Source organism: Chanodichthys erythropterus, chromosome 11 (assembly GCF_024489055.1).
Source record: "Chanodichthys erythropterus isolate Z2021 chromosome 11, ASM2448905v1, whole genome shotgun sequence".
NCBI classification, from domain to species: Eukaryota; Metazoa; Chordata; class Actinopteri; order Cypriniformes; family Xenocyprididae; genus Chanodichthys; species Chanodichthys erythropterus.
Genome location: NC_090231.1, coordinates 20,250,414 through 20,278,324, shown reverse-complemented (window position 1 = coordinate 20,278,324; position 27,911 = coordinate 20,250,414). Strand labels below are relative to the sequence as shown.

At 37.0% G+C, this 27,911-nt stretch overlaps 2 protein-coding genes across 6 annotated transcripts in view; one reads left to right on the top strand and one right to left on the bottom strand.

Moving 5' to 3' along the window:
• The first annotated feature begins 1,667 nt into the window (after nucleotides 1-1,667).
• On the top strand, nucleotides 1,668-9,624 carry crabp1b (cellular retinoic acid binding protein 1b). Its single transcript, XM_067400702.1, has 4 exons — nucleotides 1,668-1,737; nucleotides 3,238-3,416; nucleotides 5,477-5,590; nucleotides 9,534-9,624. The coding sequence occupies exons 1-4, from the start codon at nucleotides 1,668-1,670 to the stop codon at nucleotides 9,582-9,584; spliced, it is 414 nt and encodes a 137-aa protein (XP_067256803.1). The 3' UTR covers nucleotides 9,585-9,624.
• Nucleotides 9,625-11,582: 1,958 nt separating this feature from the next.
• Nucleotides 11,583-27,911, bottom strand: part of sin3ab (SIN3 transcription regulator family member Ab) — a 34,757-nt gene continuing 18,428 nt past the window's right edge. For 3 of the 5 annotated variants that reach the window (XM_067402026.1, XM_067402027.1, XM_067402030.1), the window contains 13 exons: nucleotides 27,822-27,902; nucleotides 27,577-27,695; nucleotides 27,186-27,396; nucleotides 26,664-26,780; nucleotides 26,333-26,571; nucleotides 25,343-25,526; nucleotides 24,686-25,253; nucleotides 24,190-24,371; nucleotides 23,279-23,452; nucleotides 21,470-21,562; nucleotides 18,252-18,346; nucleotides 16,239-16,440; nucleotides 11,583-13,126 (listed from right to left, as the gene is read on the bottom strand). In XM_067402026.1, the coding sequence (XP_067258127.1) occupies nucleotides 12,905-13,126; nucleotides 16,239-16,440; nucleotides 18,252-18,346; nucleotides 21,470-21,562; nucleotides 23,279-23,452; nucleotides 24,190-24,371; nucleotides 24,686-25,253; nucleotides 25,343-25,526; nucleotides 26,333-26,571; nucleotides 26,664-26,780; nucleotides 27,186-27,396; nucleotides 27,577-27,695; nucleotides 27,822-27,902 (2,487 nt within the window). In that variant the 3' untranslated portion in view covers nucleotides 11,583-12,904. The remainder of the gene's footprint in view (nucleotides 13,127-16,238; nucleotides 16,441-18,251; nucleotides 18,347-21,469; nucleotides 21,563-23,278; nucleotides 23,453-24,189; nucleotides 24,372-24,685; nucleotides 25,254-25,342; nucleotides 25,527-26,332; nucleotides 26,572-26,663; nucleotides 26,781-27,185; nucleotides 27,397-27,576; nucleotides 27,696-27,821; nucleotides 27,903-27,911) is intronic. The other 2 variants (XM_067402028.1, XM_067402029.1) reach the window with 1 other exon arrangement.

Genomic DNA, 27,911 nt, shown 5'->3' with positions numbered 1-27,911 from the left:
GGGAGTTACTTCCATTACATTTCTGAGTGAAAAATGACTGAGCATAATAGATGCCCTAATGAGTCTGGGGGTCTCTATATCTATGACATCAGTGGACAGGGTGTTGTCACACTTGGCCGTGTCTCTTTTGCAAAGCTGGACGTTGATGGATGTTCTCCATTAGTGTATGTCGATTGGTGATTTGTGATTTAATCTGGTATGACCTCAAACCAGGTCCATCTGAGCCCTGATGGGAAGCTTTTAAAATCTAGGCGTTCATAAAAAGACAAAGAGACAGGTGCATATGATGGATATGCACACTTTACAATAAGGTTTCATTTGTTAACATGAGCAATACTTTTACAATATTTATTAACCTTATTTTAATTAATGCATTAACTCATGAAAGCTTATTGTAAAGTGTTACCCATAAGTTAAACAAAATGACTTAAATGCAACAGTCCATTTTCTTGTCCACTGTTAATGCAATAACACGACAAAATACAATACAGTATGTTAATGCAACCTTTAAACATTCTGCAGGTTTTTGAGGAACAATGGCCCTCCACATCATGGTCTTGGCATAGCGTGGTCTATTTCATGGACCACACATTGGCACATTCACCAGGGCCTTATAAAAACAAAGGAGAGAAAAGATACATTCACACAGAGAAACATCTAAAGGCCCATACCAAATCAATTGATTGATGGGAAAAACAGTGGCTGATGAGGGTGTGTGAGCAAGTGGATGGGTCCGTTCCTTCTCCTGGATGCTTCCTGGAGAAATGACAAAGTGCTCTCTGCCCTCTCTCTACATTAATTATCAACCGCTGTCTCAAAGGCACTTCGTCAATGAGATAAATGAAACAACATCGGGACAGGAACAAATCAGACCGCCAAGCAGGGGAGGGAGGAGTTCAGCCTGGGGCCCCTCTTTCTCTCCTGGGGCTCCTGTCCTTCTAGTCTTGGGAGGCAGGATCCAGGATGAATGGGTCTTCATGGGAAATGTGTCGAGGACATGTTCAGGGCTCTTTTTTAAAATGTACAGTTTAAAAGAGAGAGAGAAAAAAAATTGACAATCTAATTTATATCCTTGAGTACATACACTCACAATTTCATCAATCTGATATATTTGTAAAAATAATTAATAGTCAGTGTTGCTGGAAGCACTTCTGAATGGTTTTTAAAAAGTGCACTGGCAGAAAATGAAACCTATTACTTACATTTATTTTCATCCAAAAGGTGCAGAACTGGGAGAATGATAAAAAGACTTTATAAGAGTATGAACTGACTACTTAAAGTCTTTAGGAGCTTTTTATGAGAATAAATGCGACAGCTCGGATAGTATTAAAGCAATGAATTCAAGGATGTGAGATGAATGAGAAGCGTTAGAGAATGTCTCCTGTAAGCCATTACATCCATCTGGGCAAGAGGGAGGGACCACTGATGTACGTCACAGATGCTTGCTATCAGCCGTGGTCCAGAAGGCGTAACACAGAGACTGAAAGAAAGAGAGGGTGACACTCTAGAAGAGACAGTGTGAGAAAGAGAAGAAGAAAACTGGAGGGAGACTGACAGCTTTTTTAGATCTGAGAAATAAAAAGGGGTAGCAGATCTGTTTAGATCTATTAGGTTTCTGAATTAAAAAGCACATTTTTAAAGAAGCTGATAAAAAGGAACAACTCAAGATGCCCAATTTTGCCGGAACCTGGAAGATGAAGAGCAGTGAAAATTTTGAAGAACTCCTGAAAGCGCTCGGTAAGTGATCCACTCACTTTATCCTTCTCCAAGTGCGTAGTCGGTGATCACTATAGACTATTTTATCCTGTTGTTTAGGCCGCATCCAGGATCTCCTCTTCTTCTGCTGTTTTGTCTTCAATAGCATATTCATGGATTAACTAGTGTGAAAAGTAAATCACTATTATTTTCGGGCTGTTGGGCTGCTTCTTCAGGCTCTTTTGTTTCTTTGGCAGCATGAGTTGCCTGGATTCTTATTCAAATTCTCAAAGCTAGAGAGACTGTGCATAGATTTAGCAAGGGCACAGAAATGCACACACTCAGTGGATTTGATTTTTTCAAAATTAAATTAAATCTAATAGTATAATAACTATTTTATGAGGCCCCCTGAAATGTGTCTGTTCAGAACTTTACACTACCATTCAAAAGTTTGGGGTAAGATTTTTTTGAAAGAAGTTTTTAATGTTCACAAAGGCTGCATTATTTATTTGATCAACAATACAATTAAAGCTAATATTGTGTAAAAAAATATTACAATTTAAAATAACTGTTTTCAATTTCAATATGTTTTGAAATGTAATTTATTTCTGTGATGCAAAGCTACATTTTCAGCATCAGTACTCTTCAGTGTCACATGATCCTTCAGAAATCATTCTAATATGCTGATTTGCTGCTCGAGAAACATTTCTTAATATTATCAATGTTAAAAACAGTTGTGCTGCTTAATATTTTTGTGTAAACCAAAAAAACAGCATTTATTTTAAATATAGAAATCTTTTGTAACATCACAAATGTCTTTACGGTAACTTTGAATCAATTTAATGCTAAATAAAAGTATTAATTATATTATTATTTTAAAATCTTACTGATCCTAAACTTTGAAACAGTAGTGTGCATATCAGAATCAGACTGTTTCTCACTCTAATAGTTTATACTACAATCCTGTGGCAAAAAAAAATGCAATTAGCCCTAGAATTTCAACATTGTCCAAGTAGGCACTACACAAGTCCAAGAGCCGTGGCATTCCTTCCAGTCAACACCCTGTCATTACAACTCCTTATTTGCAACATCTGCTGATAACAATCTACTCTGTGGTCACTTGATAACTATTTATGCAGAAAATGGCATACCACAGCTGTAAATGCTTGCCTTGCCCCAGTTATGACTAGGAAAAATGAACATCAGTCACATTAAAAAAAAAAAAAAAACCATGAAAGCAGGTCAGACATTCCCTTTGCAGTATCTATTACAGCAGATACAAATAAATGATGTAAGTATGCCATCTTGAGGGAATTAGAGTGAGATCTGCAAGTGGATAATTACAGCACAGTCAAAAGTGATGAATGCACATGGAGTTCTTCGATCATTTATTGTATATAATAATCATTTTAATTAGAGACTTTCAGTTGGAGACTTTTAACCAATCTGTCTCAGTGACATAGAACTGAAAACATTTACATAAGTAAAGTGACAAATTTGGCATAACTAATGTGGCATAATTAGATGTTTTGTGTAATGTAGGGGTGAACGCTATGCTGAGGAAGGTGGCCTGTGCGGCAGCCTCTAAACCCCACGTGGAGATCCGTCAGAACGGAGAACAGTTCTACATCAAAACCTCCACTACTGTGAGGACCACAGAAATCAACTTCCAGATAGGACAAGAGTTCAACGAAGAGACCGTAGATGGGCGGAAGTGCAAGGTAATACAGCTTAGGGGTTTTCCTTTTCTGTGATCAATATTTATATCGTCATTTGAAAATGTGCATTGAGAGATGACAAATCATAAACTACCTAGATTACCCTAAAAAAACTACTGTTCAAAAGTTTGGGGTCATTATGATTTTTTTTTTTTTTTTTAAGAAATCAATATTTTTCAATATTTTAACAATCTATATTTTTTTCAGCAAGCATGCATTAAATTGATCAAAGGTGACTGCATAGACTTTTATAATGTAACAAAAGATTTATATATACAGTGGCATGAAAAAGTATGTGAACCCCTTGCAGAATCTGTGAAAATGAGAATTGTTTTAATAAAATAAGAGGGATAATAAATAATGCATGTTATTTTTTGTTTAGTACTGTCCTGAGAAAGATATTTTACATAAAAGATGTTTGCATTTAGTTCACAAGACAAAACAATAGCTGAATTTATTAAAATAACCCCATTCATAAGTATGTGAACCATTGATTCTCAATACTGTGTGTGGTTACCTGATGATCCACGACATGAGTCTCTTGTTTGTCCTGAGCAGTTAAACTGAGCTCTGTTATTCAGAAAAATCCTAAAAATTTTAATAAATTCAGCTATTGTTTTGTCTTGTGAACTAAATGCAAACATCTTTTATATAAAATATCTTACTCAGGACAGTACTAAACAAAAAATAACATGCATTTTTATATATATATGTTGTTCATTTGAAAATTCATAAGAGTCCTGAAAAATATGTATCATGGTTTCCACAAAATATTAATATACATGAGATTTGACTGCACAATCACTTGCAAAAAGTTTTTATTAACCAATGTTTTGGCACAAAGCCTTTGACAAGGTATGATATTTTGTATATTTTGTTTCTCAAAATATTAAGCAGCACAACTGTTTTCAACATTGATGATGTTTCTTGAGCAGCAAATCAGCATATATATATATATATATATATATATATATATATATATATATATATATATATATATATATATATATAATTAAATAATAATTTAAAAAAAGCTATAAAACTACAGCACAATACAAAATGGAAGAATAGCAAACTAACCAGTTTGTGACTGTGCTAATCTTTCTTTCACCTCTTATTCATGTCACAGATAGTTTGGTAAATTACATTATATGACACACAAGCACATCAAAGCAATACTGCAGGCTTATCTAGTTTCAGTCACCCTTATGTCTTCCTCCTTTAATCTCCTGGATTTAAATGGATCTGAGAGGATTCTGACACAAACGGTTGCGCCATCACATCCAGCTCTCCGTAAGATAATGTGTGCATACTAAAGAACTGATGAGCACTGATATGACAGGATGTGTTTCGTGAGGGCATTGAGTTTTCCTTCTGAGCCTGTCAGCCCATCAGAGGCTGCTGAAAGGGCAATGGGTGGTTGCAAGCCAAGCTGTCATGTGCTGGAAAGCATTTTTAACAAGTTAACCTTTGTGGCTGCTGCCCTTTTACAGGCAAATCAAAGTAACCACAGGTCAGGCACTAAATAAACATCTGTTTTTTGACATAAATTGACACCCAGACATTTTCTATTTAGATATTTGGTAGAGGCATTCATCTGGCAACATGAATTAAACATGAAAACTGTATAGTCATCCAATTATATGCAGCACAAAAGATTTCAGTTAAGCAGAGAGGGTGATTAATACAGAAATGTATATATATATATATATATATATATATATATATATATATATATATATATATATATATATATATATATATATATATATATATATATATATATATATATATATATATATATATAACTATGGTGGTGGTCATCTCTCCCCATTACTTGTGATTCACTCCCTCAAATCAATAGCCTAAGAGCCTTTAACTTTCACTGGAGATCATAATTCAAATGCAAATGGACAGAAGAATTCCTCTGAGAATCATTTGAATGTTCTTCCCTGGAAAGAACTTTTTTTTTTTCTTTTTTTTTCACTGTGTATTGTACATACAGATGTTCATCTTCAAAAGGCTATGTTGTGAGACTACCATTAGACTGTAATTGTCTACAGAGCCTAGCCACATGGGAGACAGAGAACAAGATGACCTGCAGGCAAACCCTTGTTGATGGTAACGGCCCTAAGACGTACTGGACACGAGAGCTGAAAGGGAACGAACTCATCCTGGTGAGGACCTTTACCATTAGCAATAATAAAATCACTCATTCTGTGTATGTCATTGTTTATTCTGTGCTGTAGGTCACATTTTTCAATCTGCTTTGTGATTTCTAACACCCGTGAGAAACTGATTGCTCAAATTCATTTTCATTGCTTTGAATTTTTAACAAAAATGCAACATTGGGTAAACATCTGGCCTTCTCTTTTTTTATAGGCCAGATGGACAACAGTAAACTGGCCTTATAACTGAGGAGGTTTTATTACTGGCTTCTTTCACTGGCTTTGCTGCCCCTGAGGGACATCAAATGCCTTCCTCTTGCGCTCAAGTATCTGTTGTAAACTTTAAAGGGGATTTCGGAAAGATTTGTGATGGTGAAACACTCACCATCTGTAATAATTTTCACCATTCTTTGCATGGTCAGTGAAAATATATGCCATAAAAATGAGCATTCAATAAAGGACACGACTTACATTAGAAGATAACCTTGTGTGACACTAATTTCTGGATCACATGCATCTTCTGCAATACCAATACAATTTTACTGATGAAAAAAGTAAAAACGTTACATGACATAAAGTGCATGTTATTTATAACTAGCATGATATGTGTAGGCCATACTTAAAAGTCCTTAAGGGCTCCATAAAACAAGATATAACCAAGATCTTGCTTACTCTGCTTTATTCAGTAACCTCTTCTGCAAAATTCACTTTAGGCTTTTTTTTAAAGCATCTGACACAAAACATCATGTTTTTGTTGTAAGAACTATTAGAGATATTTTTGATAAAGTATTATCTTACATAAAATTGGCCTAGTATGAAAAGTAACTACTTTAAAGCACATACCCCAGGTTTCAGACAAGGCTTAAGCCAATCCCAGACTAAAATGCATGTTTGAGCTGTTTTAACTGAAAGCAATTTGCACTGACACATCTTAAAATATGTCAGTGCCATTATTTCGTCTCATTACACACCAGTAATGTTATTTTAATGTTACACTCTAAAAAATGCTGGGTTAAAAACAACCCAAGTTGGGTTGAAAATGGACAAACCCAGCAATTGGGCTGTTTTAACCCAGTGGTTGGGTTAAATGTTTGCCTAACCTGCTGGGTAGTTTTATTTAAACCAACTATTGTTTGAAAATTGCTATATGGCTAGCTTAAAATGAACCCAAAATAGTTGGGAAATTAAAAACCAGATGCAATTAGAGGCAACAATAATAGACAAAAGGTGAATGTTTATTAATGAGCTTTAATATTTTATTAATATAAATTTAATAGTTTATGAATATAAATTTATTAATAAGCAATTTAATAAATGTTTATTGTTTAATAAATATTCATTGAACATTAATAAATGTTAATTTCCAACATACTTTGGGTTAATTTTAATTAAGCAATACAGTCATTTTTAAACAATAGTTGAGTTAAATAAAACTACCCAGCAGGTTGAGCAAACATTTAACACTACCACTGGGTTAAAACAACCCAATTGCTGGGTTTGTCCATTTTCAACCCAACTTGGGTTGTTTTTAACCCAGCATTTTTTAGAGTGTAATTTTTTTCTAAGGCATGTTTATAAAAGCCCCTTTGAAAAGTAACATTTTAAACAATATCTTAAGGAACACAAAAACAATTTCCAAAATGTTGACAAGACTAAGTTTTATATAACATCTGTTTAACTTATAATATGAAAGCAAGGTTAATAATATAACTAAGATTACACATTTTTCAGTTTTACTCAAATTAGGGTGATGCAAAAATGAGTACACCCCACTGAAAGCCTCTGGAGCAAAGCTAAAATTTAGACTACAAATGTCTAATTTTACAAGAATTCAACCACAGGTGAGTCTAATTATTCATTACACAGGTGTCCAGCAGACAGCTGACTATTAAAAGGTGTTAAAACACCTTCCCATTTCTTGCTGTCAGCAATGGCACCACATGGAAGAGAAATGTTTTGTCAAATTTTCTTTCTTTCTTTCTTTCTTTCTTTCTTTCTTTCTTTCTTTCTTTCTTTCTTTCTTTCTTTCTTTCGTTCGTTCGTTCGTTCGTTCTTTCGTTCTTTCGTTCTTTCGTTCTTTTGTTCGTTCGTTCGTTCTTTCTTTCTTTCTTTCTTTCTTTCTTTCTTTCTTTCTTTCTTTCTTTCTTTCTTTCTTTCTTTCTTTCTTTCTTTCTTTCTTTATCATTTATTTATTTATTTATTTATTTCTATAACAACAAACCAACATTTGGTTCCAAATTAGCTGCTACTGAGCGACAGCTAAATGTTTTATATTACCTTTTTTTTGTATTTTATTTTTTATTCTTTTTTGTTGATTTCTATTTTATGCTAAAATTTATGTAATATTTGTTGAAAATGTTATTTAAGAGGTCATTTCAGACCCATTGTACTCTATTCAAGGAAAGTTATTGCTAACTAAATGACCTCAACAGGGAAATATGCTGGACCATTAACACAGCACAACTTGCATCCAGTTGTATTTTTGGTCTGCATTAATGCGCTCATGGACCTTGACACAGTTGGTGGCGTTACACGATGCATGCAGGACAAGACATGTTGAAGTCACATCTGTGTCTTATTAGGCAGAGCAGATAATGTGATGGAGATCTGGCTCACATCACAACTCCTTCAGGCTTTTGAATGCATGATGGTGATGCATGTCTTTCCATTCACGGCCAGCTGTTTTGTCATGAGCTGAATAATCATGCCAAAGTATTTGACCAACTGCAACTTATTATAAAAATGTCTCCTTGCATATGCATATAATGGCATTTGCACTTGTGTTTATTGAAATTGATGTGTTATTCTTATGAACCATTTTAAACCATTTGTCTTATGCATTGCAGCTTTCTTCATTATAAATGGCTTACATAAACTTTACTTCATCTTTATCTGTCTTTTACCCTAATGATTAATGTGTGTGTTTTTTTGTGTAAAAATGGCCACATTAACATAAAGCTGGCATCATGGAGCAAAGTTACTGGAAGTGACCCAGAAAATATTTTGCAAATGGGTCTAATTGATCATGTTACATGTAGGAATGCTGGCGGTGCGTAGGGGCCTGCACTTCCCTCTCTAATGTCTCCCACAGCACCGCCACACACAGCAGATGGCCTGTCCTAATACCATTTTTTAACAAGAGTGCGTGAGGTGGTCCTGCTCTCTGCCTGCTCTGGAGCGCAGATGGTGTATAGTACTGTCAGCTGCTCTAGTTCTGTTTAGGTGTGATTTTCAAACTCCAGTAAATACGAAAGGGCAGCATCAGGATGTCAGAGGCACTTCCTCTTAATTCAATCAATACATTAGTCAAAGCAAGGCACAATTCCAACAAGCTACATACAAAACTTAAAAGTAAAACACAATATGTACCTTCATTTTAAAGGGATATTTTACCCAAACATTAAAATGTACTCATCCTCATGTTCCAAACCTGTATGAGTTTCTTCCTTCTGTTGAACACAAAAGAAGGTATTTTAAAGAATGTTGGAAACCAGACAGTTGATGGTAGCCATTGACTTCCATAGTATTTTTAGGCAAGTCAATGGCTACCGTCCAGCGGCATGCACGGGGGGTGGGGGTGGGACTTGGGGGGTCTTGAGCCCCTGCTAATTTGATTGCGAAAGCGAAAGTGCCCTTTGCAGTCACGTTGCGGTGCCCCCGCGTTCCCATTTCTCCTCCCCTGGAACGTGATTTCTACCGAGGGAGCGCAAACGTGATTGAGCCCCTGCCCTCCCGGAGGTCTGTGCACGCCACTGCTACCGTCAACTGTTTGATTACCAAAAAATCTTCTTTTTTGCTCAACAGAAAAAAGAAATTCATACAGGTTTCATTTTTGGGTGAACTATCCCTTTAAGGGTGTCTCACATAATTAATCCGAGACGTGAACTGTGAATAACACTGAAAGACTGACTGAGTTCATGGCATTCTCTCTCTGTTTGTCTTCATTGCTCAGACCTTTGGGGCCGATGATGTGGTGTGCACACGGATTTATGTACGGGAATGAGCACCGAGGTGAACTGGATGGAGGGATATTCCGGCACTTGCAGTTTGGAGGAATAACATTTTGTTCATGATTAACTTGCACTGTAGTGTGTTAGTTGATACTTTCTTGTGTTCTAACTTGGATATCACTGTAGTGCATTCAGTGTAATCAGTAGATTTACTTTGTTATGTTTCTCATTAATTATAGCCTTTATGTACAGTGTTACTTGAGCTCTAAGATTTAAAGTGGGCTACAGGACCCTTGGGGTGGGCCAGACAGGAACTGAGTGAGCCTGGTGTTAGTTATTATATTCATGGTTAAATCTGCCAAACATTCTTAGCTCAGTTACAATGGTTTATTGCAGCCACGTCTCATGATCTTAATTTACTCTACTTTCTTTTTCTGTCACTGACCATGCATAAAATAATAAAGACATGTAATTGTTAATAATATGATTGTACTTTTTATTTATTTTTTTTTTTAAAGCTGCAGTCTGTAAGTTTTTACCTCTTTGTCGCCATCTCTGTTTGAACCCTGAAATTGCAGTTATTTTTTCAGAATTATTGTGTTGTGCATTGTATTTCCTGCTAAATCTGTTATGCTCAACATGGGTGCATTTCATGTAACTGTTTTATTGTAATATATTTTAAAATGTAATTTATTCCTCCGATTAGCAGCCATTACTCCAGTCTTCAGTGTCTCACACACACGTTTTATGGGGACTTCCCATAGACATGTTTTTTATACTGTACAAACCATTTTCTGTCCTCTTACACTAACCCTACTCCTAAGCCTACCCATAACAGAAACTTACTGCATTTTTAAATTTTATAAACACTTCATTTAGTATGATTTAACCAAAACATGTCCCCATAAGGTCAAAATTTACTGGTATTACTATCCTACACTCTAAAAAAATGCTGGGTTAAAAACAACTGAAGTTGGGTTTAAAATGGACAAACCTAGTGGTGGGGTTAAATGTTTACCCAGCATGCTGAGTGGTTTTATTTAACCCAACTATAGTTTACAAAATGACTATATGGCTGGCTTAAAATGAACCCAAAACAGGTTGGAAATTAAAAATCGGACACAATTACTAGAAGCAACAATAATAAAAGGTGAAAAGCAATTTAATAAATGTTCTTTTATTAAACATATCACTAAATGTTAATTTCCAACATATTTTGGGTTCATTTTAAGCAAGCAATACAACAATTTTTAAACAATAGTTGAGTTATATAAAACTACCCTGCAGGTTGGGCAAACATTTAACTTAATCGCTGGGTTTGTCCATTTTCAACCCAGAATTTTTTTAGTGTACATAGTGTAGGGAATACCAGGTATACACATAATTAGCTAAACAACAAATATGTGGCTAACTGTTTGTAAGAGAATCAAAGGGGTATTGTTGCACGCTTACTCTCCATCTGTCATTAAAAGCCTGTTTTATGCTCTGAGTAATGGACTTGAAAAAAAAAAGAGCCTTTTATGACCCATTTCTCCAGGGTCTGTCTAACTATAATACAGGGGCAAATCTTAAATTAGAGGCATATTAAACCAGCACCCCTCCCCCCATTTTTATAATTTAAAGGTCACTGTAGACTTTTACTCTCTATGGTGTGAAAATCTTCCTATTTTTTATTTTTTTTCTGGTCCAAAAACTATAAAAGATTATTGTTTAAAAATAAAATGAGTGTTTTAAAGAGTTATAATTGCATTTCCTAATAAAAACTGTAGAGAATTAGTATGAAAACGCCAGCATTGCAAATTATTAACTGTATGCCTCTGTGTGATAAGGGATTTGTTTAAAGTTATCTCTAAAGTCACATTCATGTAGAAGAGCATTACACTGTACCCCAGGGGACGGTCCCAATGCTCCCTCTGCTGCCAGTGTGTGAAAACAACACAGTGTGTTTCGGTGCACATTAATTATGCATCTTCATATTCTGAGCACAAGAACGTAATTCAGTGTGAAAACAAGCATGCATTATTGATCTTTACAGTTCCAGGCAGCAAGACACACGGCAGGGTAATCTACTACAATTCTGTTTTATTTCAATCTTTAAAACAATAATGAATAATATAAAAGGGCTGTACATGAGAACATAGAAACATGCCGTCATTGCCTTCTTTAAATATGTTTTACATATTTGTCAGCATAAACCAAAGCCTTAAAGCACACACAAATGTGCCCCAAGTTACATTTCCAGACTTCTCGTAATAAGAGGGCAAAATGGGACCAAACAGGATAGTTTCTAAGTTCTACTCAGAACACAGGCAGTGATATCACAAATTTGAATACAAGTTCAGATAAGGGCCAAATATAGCGTCATGAAAAATGATCCAATACAACATCTCAGGTTCTGGACAAACTTGAAGCTGTCGAAATGAACATTTCCATGACTACATAAAGAGAGGAGACAGAGTGACCAGACAAAACACTTTTAACAAGTACTCCCTTTGGTAAGAATAGTCAAAGTGTTTTCTTTAACATCCCAGCATTAGCCTCCTCCACTAAGCTGATAAGGAAGCCTAAAAGCTGAACTACGTAACAGTGAAGTTTGTCTGAATATAAACAATCAGGCATATTTATACATTGTATTTACATTACAAGAGCTTTTGTGACTGTATTTATTCTGGTGTTCCTGATTGACACGTTGTGGCTGGTATCTTGGATGTCTATTAATTAACAGTAATACCTTCATTAATGGTGCTGTAATTAACCAGTGAAAAGAGACCTTAATTACATTTCATGTATATTGCGAACAATAGGCTAGGGAAATTCACATCATCAGTCCTGGTTTAGCTGCGTAGCCCCAAACACAGAGGCTTTTTAAAAAAACAGTTAAGATTTTCTGTCACTGTCAGAGATTTTCTCTCATTTTTTTGAACATATATGTGGTTAAAGTGAACCACAAAAGACAAAAGATTGCTGATAAACTACTATTCGCCTTGAGGAGATGAAAAATAAAAACAATATACAAATGGGCAAGGATTTGACCTGTATTTGTAAACCATCCTTTTCACAAAAAGCCTCTCAAAAAAGACAAAAGTGATTCTTATTGTTGTGAGAATCAAATGAATGTCTGACTAGAGCTGCAGCATTTGCAAGAAGTATTTTCTTGCCCTCATGATTAAAGGACAATAACCAACTGGGTATAAAGTCCGGGGGGTGGGGGATGACAATCTAAAAATTTAAAAAGGTAAAAATAAAAAAGAAAGAAAGAGAGCAATCTTCAAAGAACTCAACGGCGGTCCGATTTTAATTTCAGTGCTACTTCAGTCATAAAAACAACATAAAATGGAGGTAAAAGCCCTCCCTTCTCTTGAAAACTTGAGCTTTACAATGTAGTGCTGTAGGTGACTTTATATTTGTTGATGTTCTGAAAGTGGAGGATCTTAGGCTCACAGACGGTTCTGCAGGGCAGCAGCCCCTCCCGTCCCTCTCCCATCAGCCACTTGTACGTGGCGGCTGCCATGTCGCTGGTCACGTGATCTTTCCGCCACCTGTCCAGCCACACCTGAAAGCGCTGATGTAGACGAGTGCTTACTCGCTGGTGAGACTGAAAACAATCGAAATAAACAGAAATCAAATCAATGTGAAGCATCTTGTTCTCAAAACAAAGTCGAAAAGAAATTAAGGTTTTTGATGAAAACATTCCAGGATTTTTCTCCTTATAATGGGTTTGAATGGGCACCAGACGGTTCAAGGTGACAGTTTCAATGCAGCTTCAAAGGGCTTTAAACGATACCAGACGATGAATAAGGGTCTTATCTAGCGAAACGATTGGTCATTTAAAAAAAAAATAATAATAATAATTAAGTTTTATAAGCACAAATGCTCGCCTTGCTCTGTTCTCGGATGCGCATTCGTGACGTCACGTAATACGCAATTAGGTTGAAAAGGTCACGCTTGACATAGGCGGAAGTACCAAGTCAGTGTTTACAACTTGAACGTACAAATCATAGACATCATATACCAAGTCAAACGCTGTTTACAAAAAAAGGCAAAACAACAATGTCGGACGAGAAGATGATGAGTTTTTCACCCTACCCTACCTTTTTGAACTGGAATACACAGAGGAAGAAATTAGACTGCTGCGGCGACACACCTCTCTCCAGCATTGGGCAGACGTAGTGGTGCACATGTGGCAAATGCCAACCATTGCCAACAGAGGAAGAGTCTCAATGCTGCCACGACTGGACCATTTCAATCCCGCCATTAGAATCAGTCGGTGAGTCCCTGTTTCCATCTCGCTGCATTACCGGACAAAATGGAACACCGGACGCGAAGCTCAGCACCACGCCACATCTTTAAAATTAGAACGCAGTGTTTTCTATGAGTGTACACACTGGCGGCGACATTCGGCGCCTGTCCGCGGTGCCCAGCTACGACTCAAAATCCTGCCGCGCCAGAGCGTCATGTACAATGTTTTACATTAAATGTATATTATATTTCTCTCAAGATACATTAGTTTTACACTTTAACAGCTTGAATAAAGTCTAAAAATTAATAAACGTAGCCTTTTCTTTCATTTTGCTCTGTTGTGCCATTTTCCATGTACACTAACCTCAGTGCGAAATATTAAAGTATATGTAACGTTTCCCTGTTGATGTAAAACACTCCCATTATGCAGCTCTTCTATCAGGAGTCGAGTCAAAATTGAGCTTGCGCGTATATAATGTGCGCGTCCGGTGTGCAACCCCCTTTAGAGGTGTTTTTGTTCTGATGGAGAAGGGTATGACAGTCTGATGGCACTGACAACACAGGATGGAAGAACCATTAGTTGTTTTACCTTTTTTTGTAAACGGCATTTGACTTACCGTGCGTCTCAATCAGCTCCCTAGTTCATTAGTCAGGGCACTGATCAGGGAATCAGCCACATTCACTTTCATACTGATTCATGACCTAGGGAGCTGATTGAGACGCAGGGTTAGTATTTGCACGTTCAAGTTGTAATCACCGACTCTGTACTTCCGCCTATGTCAAGCGTGACCTTTTTAACGTAATTGCGTATTACGTGACATCACGAACGCGCATCCCAGAACAGAGCAAGGCGAGCATTTGTGCTTATAAAACGTAAACTTTTTAAAAAAAATTTTAAATGACCGATCGTTTCGCTCGATAAGACCCTTTATCATCGTCTGGTATCTTTTAAAGCCCTTTGAAGCTGCATTGAAACTGTCATTTGGACCTTGAACCGTCTGGTGCCCATTGAAGCCCATTATAAGGAGAAAAATCCTGGAATGTTTTCATCAAAAACCTTAATTTCTTTTCGACTGAAGAAAGAAGGACATGGACATCTTGGATGACATGGGGGTGAGTAAATTATCAGCAAAAGTTTATTTAAAAGTGAACTAATCCTTTAATCCACATAGCTCTCTTTATTTACTCCCTAAACAAGGTGGATTAACTTGCTTTTCCAGGTAAATGCTCCCTCAGTTCTGTCGAAATTCGTTTATGTCTGCACAAATCATTTCACACTGGACTGCTTTGTGATCGAATATCAATACAAAGGGACAATACAAAACAGAAACTGTGCTACTCAAGGATATACAAGTAAAAACTGTTTGTGATCCAGCTTACAGCCTACAGAGTGATACTATATGGCAGTAATGAAGGTGAGGGCACTTTATTACAGTTCATCTGAGTTGATTTACAGATATAAAATGTACCAGTATATTAAGCACCACCTGAAAAGGCATCCGTTTACTGTTAGTTGTAACAAGTGTTTCTGTGTACTACTTCACTATGTGTGTTTGTGATAATACAAGGGAAAGAGAGAGAGTTTATGGATAATATTTTAATGCACTCTTGCAGTGTTTTATTTAGCTCTTACAATGATTTTCTTGAGTGAAAACAGACACTTCATCTTTTGTGTGAAGTACAATAAACGTCATAACACTCATCTGTATAGTTTTGGCCATCATTTGGACGGTACAACAGGCTTGTACTAATACAGTGGATAAAAACAAGACGACGACAATATAAGTTATAACCGTAATTGAACTAAACTATACCTGTTCTATCCCCATGCAGCATATATTCACAGTTTCTGTCATTATATTGTGTCGTGACTGAATCCTGACAGGGAAGAACGAGCTCTTGAAGCTCCGCCCTCTTAGGCCGAGTGCAGCAGCTCATTTGCATTTAAAAGGGCACACACTGAAACGGCTCGACCACTAAAAGTGGCAATTTTAACATGCTATAAAAAATTATCTGTGGGGTATTTCTTGTGTTGTTCCAAACCTGTAAGACTTTCTTCTGTGGAACATAATAGATATTTTGTGGACTGTTGGTAACCAAATACTTTCAGTTCCCATTGACTTTCATTGTTATTTTTATCCAAACAATGAAAGTCAGTTGGAACCGAAACTGTTTGGTTACCATAATTCTTCAAAATATCCACTTTTATGTTCCACAGAAGAAAGTAGGTTTACAGGTTTGGAGTGACATGAGGTGGAGTAAATAATGAAAGAAGTTTTATTTTTGATTGGACAATCCCTTAAAAATATCCACACTCCAAGATTCTGTTCATACAAATAGTAATTGAAACCAAGATAATTAGTGGAAATTTCTCATACGATATGGGGCCTTTGCAATATTGTGTTGGACAATGGGGGGGGCCCCTTGAGTGAAAAAGGTTGAGAACCACTGCTCTATCATCTATATACCTGATGCGCTCTCAGCTGCGCAGTGCGTCGGTACATGTAGTCCTCCGACTTGAAGACGTACACCATCTTGTAGGAGTTGAGCTTAAACATGCACTCCATCTTTGAGTCCTCGTTGCCCTCAGAAGATTTCTTGGCTGTTTCTTTGCCCTCTCTCACCTGCACCTCTTGACCTCTCTGGCACTTCCGGATTCGCCTTAGATTCCTTAAAAAGAAAAGGATGCGTTTTTTAATTTTCTAGAAACCTAAATCTTTCTTAAATTTAGTACAAATGCTATCAAACATGTTAAGGCTCAGCCTAAAGAGAGGAAGATCCTAATCAAAAAGAAAAAAATATGCATCAATGCAGCTGTCTACAGTGCACCTTGGTCTTAATAAATATGATAAAATATCAAAAGATACGATAATTTCTATTGAAAACTCATATCCATGGCAAATCCATATTGATCAAGTGCCAAATCAAGGTTTTGGGTGGAAAAAAAAATGGATAGTTAATTTCCCTGCTTCAATTAAAGACTAAAATTAGAAGTGTACTTACCAAAGGTTACAGATGTGAATGGGCATAGAAACCATGACTCTTATTTTGAATTCAGGACTTCACTTAAAGAAACAAGCCAATCGTCACAAAAAAAAAGAAACCAGGTAGGTAATTAGGTTAAATAGCCAGGATATGGGTTGACATTGTGCATTATGCATTAAATGACCATGCACTAGAAGTGTTTGTTGCATTACTTTTCTTAGCAAAAAAAAAAAAAAAAACAGTGGTGCAATGTCAGCTACACAACCTCACACTACACATAAACAGAAAAGAAGTTAATCAATCCAATAAATAAATAACTTGATTGTCTATTTGTGGATGGAGACATCAAGAACGTCTCTCCAGCACAGCACATAAAACATGCATTTAAAAAAAGAAAAAGAAAAAAAAAGGAACAAGCAAAATCAATCATCCTCCCATGCTACAGCTCAAACGTCTGTTGGAAAGAAATACACGCACATTTGAGGATAAAATCCAGACCAGAATTTTATTGACAAGCCCCTCTCTGAAATACAGCCGTCTTTGTGTTAGACCATGGTGAGTTTAATTTCGAGTCACAACACCACTTTGTAAACTGACAACCCCAATCGAACTCGAGAGAATCAGCGATGGGAGGACACATCATCTCTGAGATCTCAGCATACAAAGTCTACTCACTCAAATCTTACAGACTATAAAAACATTTATACATAAGGATGAAATCAAGTTACATACAGAAATATATCTGTGAATAGAATTACACAAACAGACCACAGCACACTTTATATGAGAAAGCAAAGAAGTTTTCTGAAACCCAAGAGTGGGCTCTTTTAAAAAGATTATGAAAATCTATTCAAAGGAAAAAGTACAGATCTGAGCAGAGCACTCAGGCTCATCTTATCTAAATGCACAGTCTTCAGTCTCTTCCAAAGGACATGATGACTCAACCGAACCCTGTTAAGAGCAGGCATATAAAAACATCTTCCATATTCTCAGATGAAAAACATAAAATAAAAATCAATCTTTCCACCTCATTAAATGTGTTATAAAGGCTCAACTGCTATTTTGCCCTAAAAAAAAAAAAAAAAAAAAAAATTGTGCACATAATTTTAGATAACACCTCTGCACACATTCTCCACAAACACACCATACTTACAATTCATAAATAAGCATAAAAGAACCAATATGACTGTATTGTGGCCACATCTGAGCAGAGATAAACAGCCTAACAATGGGTTTTCATTAAATAAATTCTCAGTAAAGTGCGAATGCAAGCAGGCAGAGAGCTCATGTGTGTTTGGGTAGGTAAAAAAAAAAAAAAAAAAAAAGCCAGGCAATTACAAACAGGCAGCACTTGTACAGTGCGACTCCCATACATTTTCCCAAGACTACCGAAAGCATTCCTGGGATGTTCCTGTCTTGAGTTGATGCTTGATGGGAAGGGGGCAAGTTTAAAGGACTCATGGCTCTAAAGATGGGTGTACTTGGCTGAGCCTCACCTGGGGAGAAACACAGGCTTCTGGGAGAGGTGCTCTCGCAGCTCTGGAGAGGCCGAGCTGGTGTTCAGATATCGCTCCACATAGTCGGGCCAGCGCTGAAACACACACACAGACATTCAAGTTTACTCTTACAAGATAAATAGTCACTGTAAATAGAATTACTAACTAGTGAATATATCAGAATATATACATCTCACTAGGATATCCTTTGTATGACAACTTTGTGTGTTGTTTTAAATGACTAATTTCTATGAATGAACCTCATGTATTATGCAAAGACTTCATGTATTTCACCTCTTGAAAAATGTTCTCTCTTTTGGAGAACAAACCCAAAACTGACAATGTAAAAAGGGCAGCAATGGCTTGCAATAACTACATAATTTTAATACCCAGAAAGGTCAACGCAGACAGCAGAGGGTAGACTGGAGTGCGACATGCTTACTGTTATTAAATGCAATAAGTATTCACACGTCCTTTCGGACAGAGTGTGATCCCCAATTCAGTTCTTTTTTGCAGCTTATATGGCTGCAAAAAATACACACAACATTGTAAATACACACAACATTTTCAAAATGGCCGACTTGGTGAGTATTCGTACACACAGTGAGTTATGTCTTAAGTGGAGTAAACAGCTGAGAAAGACAGAGCGCGTGCAACAATATATTGGATTTGTGCAGCTCTTAAAGTGTCAACAGCCTAATAAAACTGCTTCCGTTTGTGTGCTTAATGTTAATTAAACAACAAAATACAAAGTGAAAATCACTCACTGCTCTTGACTGAATACATTTTGTAGCTTTAATAATAATCAGTATATATTTAAATACAGTGAAGACTAAGCAGTGTTTTATTTTTACATTTGATTATTAAATTTCTGTTGTTAAATAAACCTACCGGAAACCTAAACCCCTGGTTTACACTGACGTTAAAATGACGCTTACTTTTCATGTGATGCTACAGTAAAACAATGCTGTTTACTTTCAGAAGTTGTAGAGATGCTTTCTTTATATCAAATGTGAAACATGTTGTTATATCATTTTCAGTTTTTAAATATATTTAAATATAATTTAAATTTATTTTACACACTTAAAGCATTATGATTTCGCATAATGAATATACAATGATAATTAAAACAATAATTAATAATAAAGAGCCAGATTAGCCATTTATAACACGTTAATAACTAAACATCTGAGTAAGCTGTTACAATACATAAATTACAGAAACTAAAAATTTGTTTAACAAAACCTCCCAAATATTTTACAATATAATTTTACAATTAAATCTTTTTTTTTAACATTATGTACAAATAAATCAAACAGTATACAGTGCTTCTCTGGCTGAGAGCACACTGCAAGATCTCACACAATGGCTGCACCTCCAGTCTTCAAGTGGTGCTTCTGACCGATTGGCTTCACAATATAAAAAAGTCCTGGACGAACTGTGAGATCTGATGCAGAAGTAGATGTACTTTGACAACCTATTTCTGCAAGAGCCACAATGAGTGTCCCCTAGAACAGTAGTTCTCAAACCTGTCCTGGGGACCCCCCACCACTGCACATTTTGCATGACACCCTCATCTAACACACCTGATACAAGTCATCAGCTAATTAGTAGAGACTGCAAGAGTTTAATTGGGTGTGTTAGATAAGGGAGACATGCAAAATGTGCAGTGGGTCAGCATCGTGTTGGCAATCTGCTGAAGGCTAAAACAGTCCAACACCACTGCCTGATTTCATGTAGAACTTCACAGCATCCAATTCATTAGGGTCCACTGTATGTCATCATCCCTACCATCTCTGTAGGCTTTATGGAAGGATCAGTAGGATCACATAACCCTCCATTCATCAAACAGCACCTTGTTGTTTCTGATCCAGTGGATACTGCCGCAGGGCAACATGTTCAGCTGTTCGGGACAAACTTATCCTGCATCCCGAACAATGCCACAAGCGCAAATCAATTTATGAAGTCAGTCCCTGAAGAGTGAGAGGCCGGTGTAAGATTTGTCAAAAAAAAAAAAAAAAAGCTTGTAGAGTCAGTGTCCAACAATTTTTCTTCCACAAGGGCTGTAATGGAGTAATAACTCAAATGGTCTGTGCTGAAAGAGATGTCTCCTCTCAAATCCCAAGCACAAATAAGAATCTGCCAGGACAAATGTTTTTAAGTCACCTTTGTGGGTTCATTCTTTCAGATGCTGGGTGAAGTACAGCTATAGACCATTCATTCATCAACCGCAATAATCTGTAAATCATAAAGAGGTCTTGCAGGGATCTGTACATTCCTCATGGTGTCCAACTCCATATAATATGGAGGACCATCAAAGATGGACAGAAAATGTGTGTAGGCCATGATTTGTGCCAGAAATAGTCTGTTATGAGCAGAACTGTGATGAGCAGAGCTGGCTCATTTAAATAACAGCAAAGTTTTGCTGTGGCATGTCCTTTCTTTCTGGTATTTGGGCCACTTAGACCCTGTCAGAAAACCATACAAGACTCTGCCCCAGCTATTCTTACAGGTTAGAAACTGATATCTGGTTCATATCCATTGTCACCACTTTTCTGAGGTGCAACAAGAAAGAGCAAAAAGGAACTGGCACCATTTCCCCTCAACATCTCTTGCAGCAGCAGGTGGCACAGATGTAGCAGATGTTGTTGGAAATGTCGATGCAGCAGAAAGACAAAAATCTATTCCTCTGAATGATGGATTTCATCCTTTATGAGCCGAGTCAGCTAAAAGGCATATTGCACAGCACAGAAAGAAATGGAATGGCACAAGCACCAAGTTTACTGACAACTACATTGGTAGCAAGTTATCATGACTGGTCTGTGGACTGCAGATGGGTTTAATGACACTGATTTTGATGTGACACATTTGATGTCACTTTTGTTGTTGTTGTTGTCAAAACTACTGGTGTCACACCACTAATAGTCTTCGCCTAAAGAACCTTTAAGCACCAGATGTGGTCTTGCATTTCACTGTTCTATTTTTTCTTCTCTGTAGTTGTTGGTTTATTTAAAAAAATGAACTTGTCACAACTTTTGCTGTGAAGCAACTTTTCGCCGCTGTGAGCGTTAGACAGGTTCTTGGCCTTAATAAGCTGGCCAAGCTTTATGAAAACTATGTCAATAGTCAAAAGACTTTGCCGCAAGACTTTGTCAGCATTGCAGTTTGGGTTAACAGGTTAACACTGAAGTACTTTTAGCCAAGTCTCAGGCATGTACCTCAGTATCCACAGGTCCATCCGAGTTCTCTTCTTCTGAGTCCAACAGCTCCACAGCTAGCTGCACAGTCCCCTTAGACTTCTGGAACAGTAACTGTAATAAAAAAAGAAAAGAAAAAAACGTTTTTTTTTTTTTTTATGTGTAGCTGACATGAAATACTCCATTTGTAGACTGCATTTGGCTAACTATAATAATTATACATGCAGCCTCTGATCTCATATAAATGGTCTCATATAAATTGAGAGACAATATGGAATCTTTGCATTTTTAAAAACTCATTTGTACAATTGAAAGAGTCAAGGCCAGTTATCCAATCTAAGATGCACAATTTCTTTTATACATTCACATTTATTAGCCTAAAGTTGTAACCTAAAATGTTGAGAAAAAAAAAAAAAAACACCTTATACACTCTATTGATACGCATCTATATACACAAATGAAAGTGTGGTTAAAAGTAGTTAAAGTGGAAGAGGTGAAAAGAGGCAGCAGATAAAAGAGTGACATTGAGAGATGTGGTCATTAAAACAAAATGCAGTGATTTTAGCCGATTAAGCGTATTTGACCGATAGCTTGATGGATGGTCAATTGGTTTGCTTGAAAAACCAACAGAAAGGTTTTATCAGCATTTCCCATACAACCATCCTTTACTGCGACTTCAACTTTGTCACTGTCAATACAATTCTGGTAAAAAAAAAAACACTTTCGACCAACACACCATAATATCTTCCCTATACTACTGATACCACTTCAACCCTTCTAGTAAATTGCTTTTCTTAAAAGTGACTGCATAAAACTACAAAAGCCCAAACTACACATCAATTTTGATGCGAACATTTAGTGTATGCGTAGACTTTCAAAGTATATCCCATTTGATGGTGTGCGTGAACACAGGCACACAACAGATGCACACTAGAAAGCTTCATCTTTGTCCAACGTCTGCTCTATTTGTCTCCTGAAGTTATGACCAATAAACATGTCTTTTAAACTAGAGTTTCAGGTATTTCCTAACTCCCTCAACACAAATGTCTATTGTTGTTGGCATCTCTAGTGGTTTATTGTTGCTTTTCCATCTCCTCCACTGTTTCTTTTTGACTGTGAAACAGTGGTTTGAGCCAGTGTTGCCAACTTGTGGATAAACTAATTAGTGGAAAAAATTCAAGGTGCATATGTGAGCTGCACATACATGTGCATACAAAAAAATGCATGTGTATAGTACGGCTGAATGTCCACTAAAGCAACTTTGGGTAAGCACTCATCATTGTCCCTTTTTACCCAGCCCTCCAATCACAGTGGAGAAGGGGCGGGACAAATACCACACCGACCAACCACCACATCAGGCTGCTTGTACAACAGCAATAGACGACAAGAATAATAGAAGAGTCAGGGCAAATACTTTACATTGTATCAACATTTTTATGTAGAAACAATACAGAAACAAACTATCTATGAAATGAGATACTAGTAACACTTCCACGGATATTCCGTATCATAGCAAGCAAAGCGTCTCAACTGAAAAACAACAACAAAATCCTGTGCTGTCGAAGAGCTCTCAAGCACCCACAGCTAGGCATTTTTAGCAAAGCACCTGACGTTTTCAGCTGGCCTAAAATGCTTTGGTGGACACGCGACCTAAGCGCTTATATGTTGATAATGATATCTGCATGTGTGTATGTAGCATATGTGTAAAAACCAAAGTATGCTTTGGGCTTTAAAGAGAATCTACTGTGGTAGCTTTATCCATACCACACCAATTACATAATAATAGAGAAGTGCAGAGTGTGTCTAGTTAAAGTAAAGACATAGTCGAACCTTAAAACAGTTCTCGTCGGACATCAGCTGCTCGGCTTTGCGCTGATAGGACGTCTCAGCCGTACCTCTGGATGTTTGGGTAGAGAGGGACCCACCGGTGGCTTTGTTGGAACACTCACCAAGGTAAAGATCAGTCACCTGTACGCAGATCTCATCGCTTACTATATGCTGCAGCTGTGGGAAAAAGAAAAGGAAAGAGAAAATAGTAAGATGAGATTCTGTAACACTGAAAATGTTCACTAAAGGCTCCGATATACTTCAAGTGAAATTGAAGAACAAACTGATGAGATATCATTTCATACAAAATCCAGCCAGAACAAAGTTCCTTTGGAGTTCATTTCTGGAGTTCACCCTGCCAAAGAAAACTTTTCTGGAAAGTTTGTTCCTACTGGTAAACACCTTAGAACTACCATCAGTCTGTGGCAATTACGTAATAGGTAGGTATGCTCTGAGGTTCTGCCTTCTTTATTGTGGACATCATCTCTTGTTTAATTTCAGATTGTCAAGGTCAGATGCACGGAAAAACATGAATTGACTAGAGTGATGAATTGCAGAGCTTGTGCAAACACATACATATTGCTATGATCAAATTTTTTTTTAACTGCTGTTTTATCACTGTAATTTTTGTTGTGCGTTTATTTTATTACAGAGAGGAAAGTGCACAGCACATATTTACATATTCATCTAAACGCCGCTCCCAGCAGTGTAGGTGGAATTAGGATGTTCACTAAAAGTAAATTGCTGCAAAGTACCTACTTCTTTACATAACAGTAAATTGCTTTGTACCCGTAAGCAAAGAAAAAAAAAGAACTTTGCTGCGAGTATATTGGGGCCTTAAAAGAGGAACTCGTAAAGATAAAGCCAAAATAACAATGATAATACATGTAATATAATAAAAAAAAAAAACATACCTGTCTCACTATACTCTGGATGAGTTTGTCCATGGTGAAGGCAATGTAGGCATGAATGGTAAACATTTCCCTCAGCTGGTCCTCGTATTGAGATGTTTCCATGTTGCCATCCAGAAGGTTTCGCACCATCTCCAAGAAGGCAGAGTAGTAGTCTTCAACGTCGATGTCCACTGCAAAACAAACTGGAAATTTTTCATTTATCCAGCAACTGGCATTACCAATAAACAAATTACAGCCAATCTGTGAGTCGCTCAAGTAGTTTCCATGGTGACAGGACCCTGAGAGTTGGAAATATTATTAGCTCCAACAAGTGTAAAGACCCTTCACAGCGACTGGTAATAAAACATCCTCCTGTCTTGACAAATTCAGGAGGTCTCGCACTCAAGTTCTCAACCTTGCGCGAAACATGCTGACACAATGACTACCAGCGTGAAAAGTGGAATAAGTTTATTTGCAAAACAAACAGTTGTGTTCTGCTCTATAATCTGAAACTTACTGGGCTCTTTCAAACGCAGCTGGATGGCCGGGCTGTCGTTCTTCTCTCTTTTCAATCCCAACACGTTCCTTTCCCACTCCCTCTCTCTGGCGTCTTCCTCGATCTGTTTTTCCGCCTGCCCGTAGATCCGTAGCAGTCGGGAGCACAGGATCTGGTGCAGCCGAAGGAAGATGTACCAGTTATTGTTGACATAGAAGAGGTTGTAGGCATCGTCACAGTTACTGAGCTTCTGCTGTGTAGCTGCTGTATGGCTGAAGAGGAGCTTAGACTTTGCTGACGTTGTCCCATTGTGCTTTTTAGTCCCGTCTTCATCTGGTTCGGTCTCCTCTTCTTCCTCCTCCTCCACATCAGAAAGCTCACCACGCCGGGCGAACAGCATGTCGGGAATGAAATGGTGGATGATCTGTTTGATTTTATACTTGTCGTCTTTGTGGATGCCGGACTGCCTCTTGACATGGTGGATTATGAGAGCAGCTGCGTCTTCCAGAATCTGGCTGTCCTCGTACATGAGGGTCATGTGAGGGCCTGAGGGAGGGGCGGCATTGTCTTCGGAAGCCTGCTCCTGTCGCTAAGTGGATAGAAAGGTCATTATAAGCAATCTGACAACACTTAAGATGCCTTTCATTTTTGTGTATGTACATTTTGAATGTTTCTTACCTCATCATAAAGAGACTCGATTTCATTGAGCAGCGTCTTGGAGCGAAACACCTTTGTGTCATTCTGTTTGAAGTTAATACCTTGGTGATCTAAAGACTTCAGGTAATACTTCTCATTCTGTTCTCTCCAGATCTTATTAAAGCCACGCTGAGCCTCTCGCCATTCCTCTTCTTTAATTTTCAGCCTAAGAAGACAAACACATAATGAGTTCTCTGAGAAAAACCTGAAATGTCTGAAAATATTTAAGGTTATAATGATGCTATAGGACAGTAATAACATACTGAGGTACTAAGGTTGCACAAGTGTTTTTATTGCATTTTGACCAAAAAAATAAAATAAAATAAACTTTTAACATATTTCTGCTACTTAGAAATCAATTAAAGAACAAATCCGTAAAAATCAAATTACAGGCCTCATATTTAACAGGGTGTGAAACACGTTTTGCCCAAATTCTGCTGCCAATAGGAACAATAAAATCTGCTCTTAAGGGTATTTTGTTTTATTTAAAAGAATTTAGACCTTCGTTTGAATTCATATCCTACCTGAATTTGAAATAAATAGATTGACTGATTGATTTAACTCCAAATCCATTTGATGGGACTGTGATATTAATCATTTATTATAAATATCATTATAGTACTTATTCAATTTTGACAACAGAAATGTATATTTCACATTTTTTTCACTTTCACAAAGCAAAACTAGGCAGTCTAGTAGGAAGAACTAGTAGCCACAAAATGTTTTAAATAATGTGAACATGGAGCACTCTGTAGTTTAATAATCAAATTAAGCCAAATCACAATTTTGATTTTAAATTGAAACTTTAAAATGTGATATTGAAAAACATTTCCACATTCACGTAATAAGCTTTTTCATTATACTGCAAAAAAAACTATGGTACTATCATGATAAATGTTCAAAAAAAAGGTTTAAAAAAAAAATCTTTCCTATTTCATGCCACAATAGTCAGACAATAACATTTATGCTCACCTTTTGAGTACAATAGGTACAGAAACAGCAGGGTTGGTCTTGAGTCCATCTATGATGTCTGGAGCTTTGTCACCATATATCCTCTGAATAGCTTTACGGTGGATGACCTCAGAGGAGCCTCCAATGGTGTTGTCCAGTCGGAACTTGGCTTGTTCCTCAGCAGACATGCGTGAGAGCCTCTTTTGAACAGCCTCCAGAACACGGATAGTGGCAAGATTTGTCTCCAGAACCACATCAAGCTGCATGACACATGACATGTTTGATTAAACACTGAACTGAATATCCAATTACACTTAACTCTGTGGCAGTGACACTTTGTTTTAAAGCTTACCTCAAAGCGCTCATCTTCACATCTATATATATGCTCTTCATACTGGGTCTTTTTGGAGCTGACAAAGGTTGAATCCTCAGACCAGGAAGGAAATGACACCCACGTATCATTCAACACCTGAGAATTATTCAACATTAGCATAGTGCTGTCACAATATCACACTTTCAATACAAAATTATCATGTCCAAAAGAATTTGGGATATTACATCTATAGAAATTCAGAAAAAAAATGCTATCAGTTAGGAAAAAAAATAAAACTCCCATAATGGCTTTCTTAATATTAAATTTTTTAAATATCATGATTATCATCAATACTTGTATATTGCAACACCCTTACATTAATACCTTAGCAACTATTCCCCATTTAATTGAATTAATCTGCTTTAACATGGTATTTTACTCTAAATGTAGTTATTAGCATTGATTTAAAAAAAAAAAAAAAACTTTTGTGGTGTGATGTTTGTACATACAATTTGAAATTGTATTTACAAACATCACACCACAATTGAATGGTGTTCTCACCTCTTTGCACAGTGGAGTCCTGCCGGTACATCGAGGCTGCTGGAAGCTCTTGGGTAGGGCTCTGTAACTGGAGCCCAATCTCTTGCAGGACGCATAATCAATTTCCATCGCAATACCTTCAGTGGCTCGCTCTTTGGGAAAGCTCTCAATATGGGGACACTCTCTGTAGCCGAGGAAGTTCTTGAACCATGTAAAAAGCTCTGGGAATTTTCTGATAACCAGAAAAGGCAAAAATGTCATTTATTAAAATATTAACATGTAATAAAGTGTAACTAATAATCTTATTGGTTTTTAAGTTATAACTATGTAATCAAATTAAACAATGGCTACAAAAAACAGACTGCAAGTGTCTCACAGATGTCAATATGAAATTAAACTGAATTCCACTCACCCCAAAAATGGCAAGACCAACTGCACAAGTTCAGCCCGCGAGATCACTTCTTGATTGAAGATGACCAAACAGCGTAAGAAATTGTCATAAGCCTCTGAACTCCGCAGTGCTTTCCGCACCTAAGAGAGCAGAGCATTTAAGCCACATAACTCACTTTAATCCTTGTAATATTTACTCTACCAACATAATGCCATTATTTTTGTATTCCAATGCAATCACTGCAAGACTATATTAAAAGCAATCACCTTTTCAAAAAAGAGAGATTCAGCACCAATTCCAAGTTTGCTGGCTTCAGCCATTGAATCTTTTCCCAACTTTTGCTTTTTCTGTTTAAG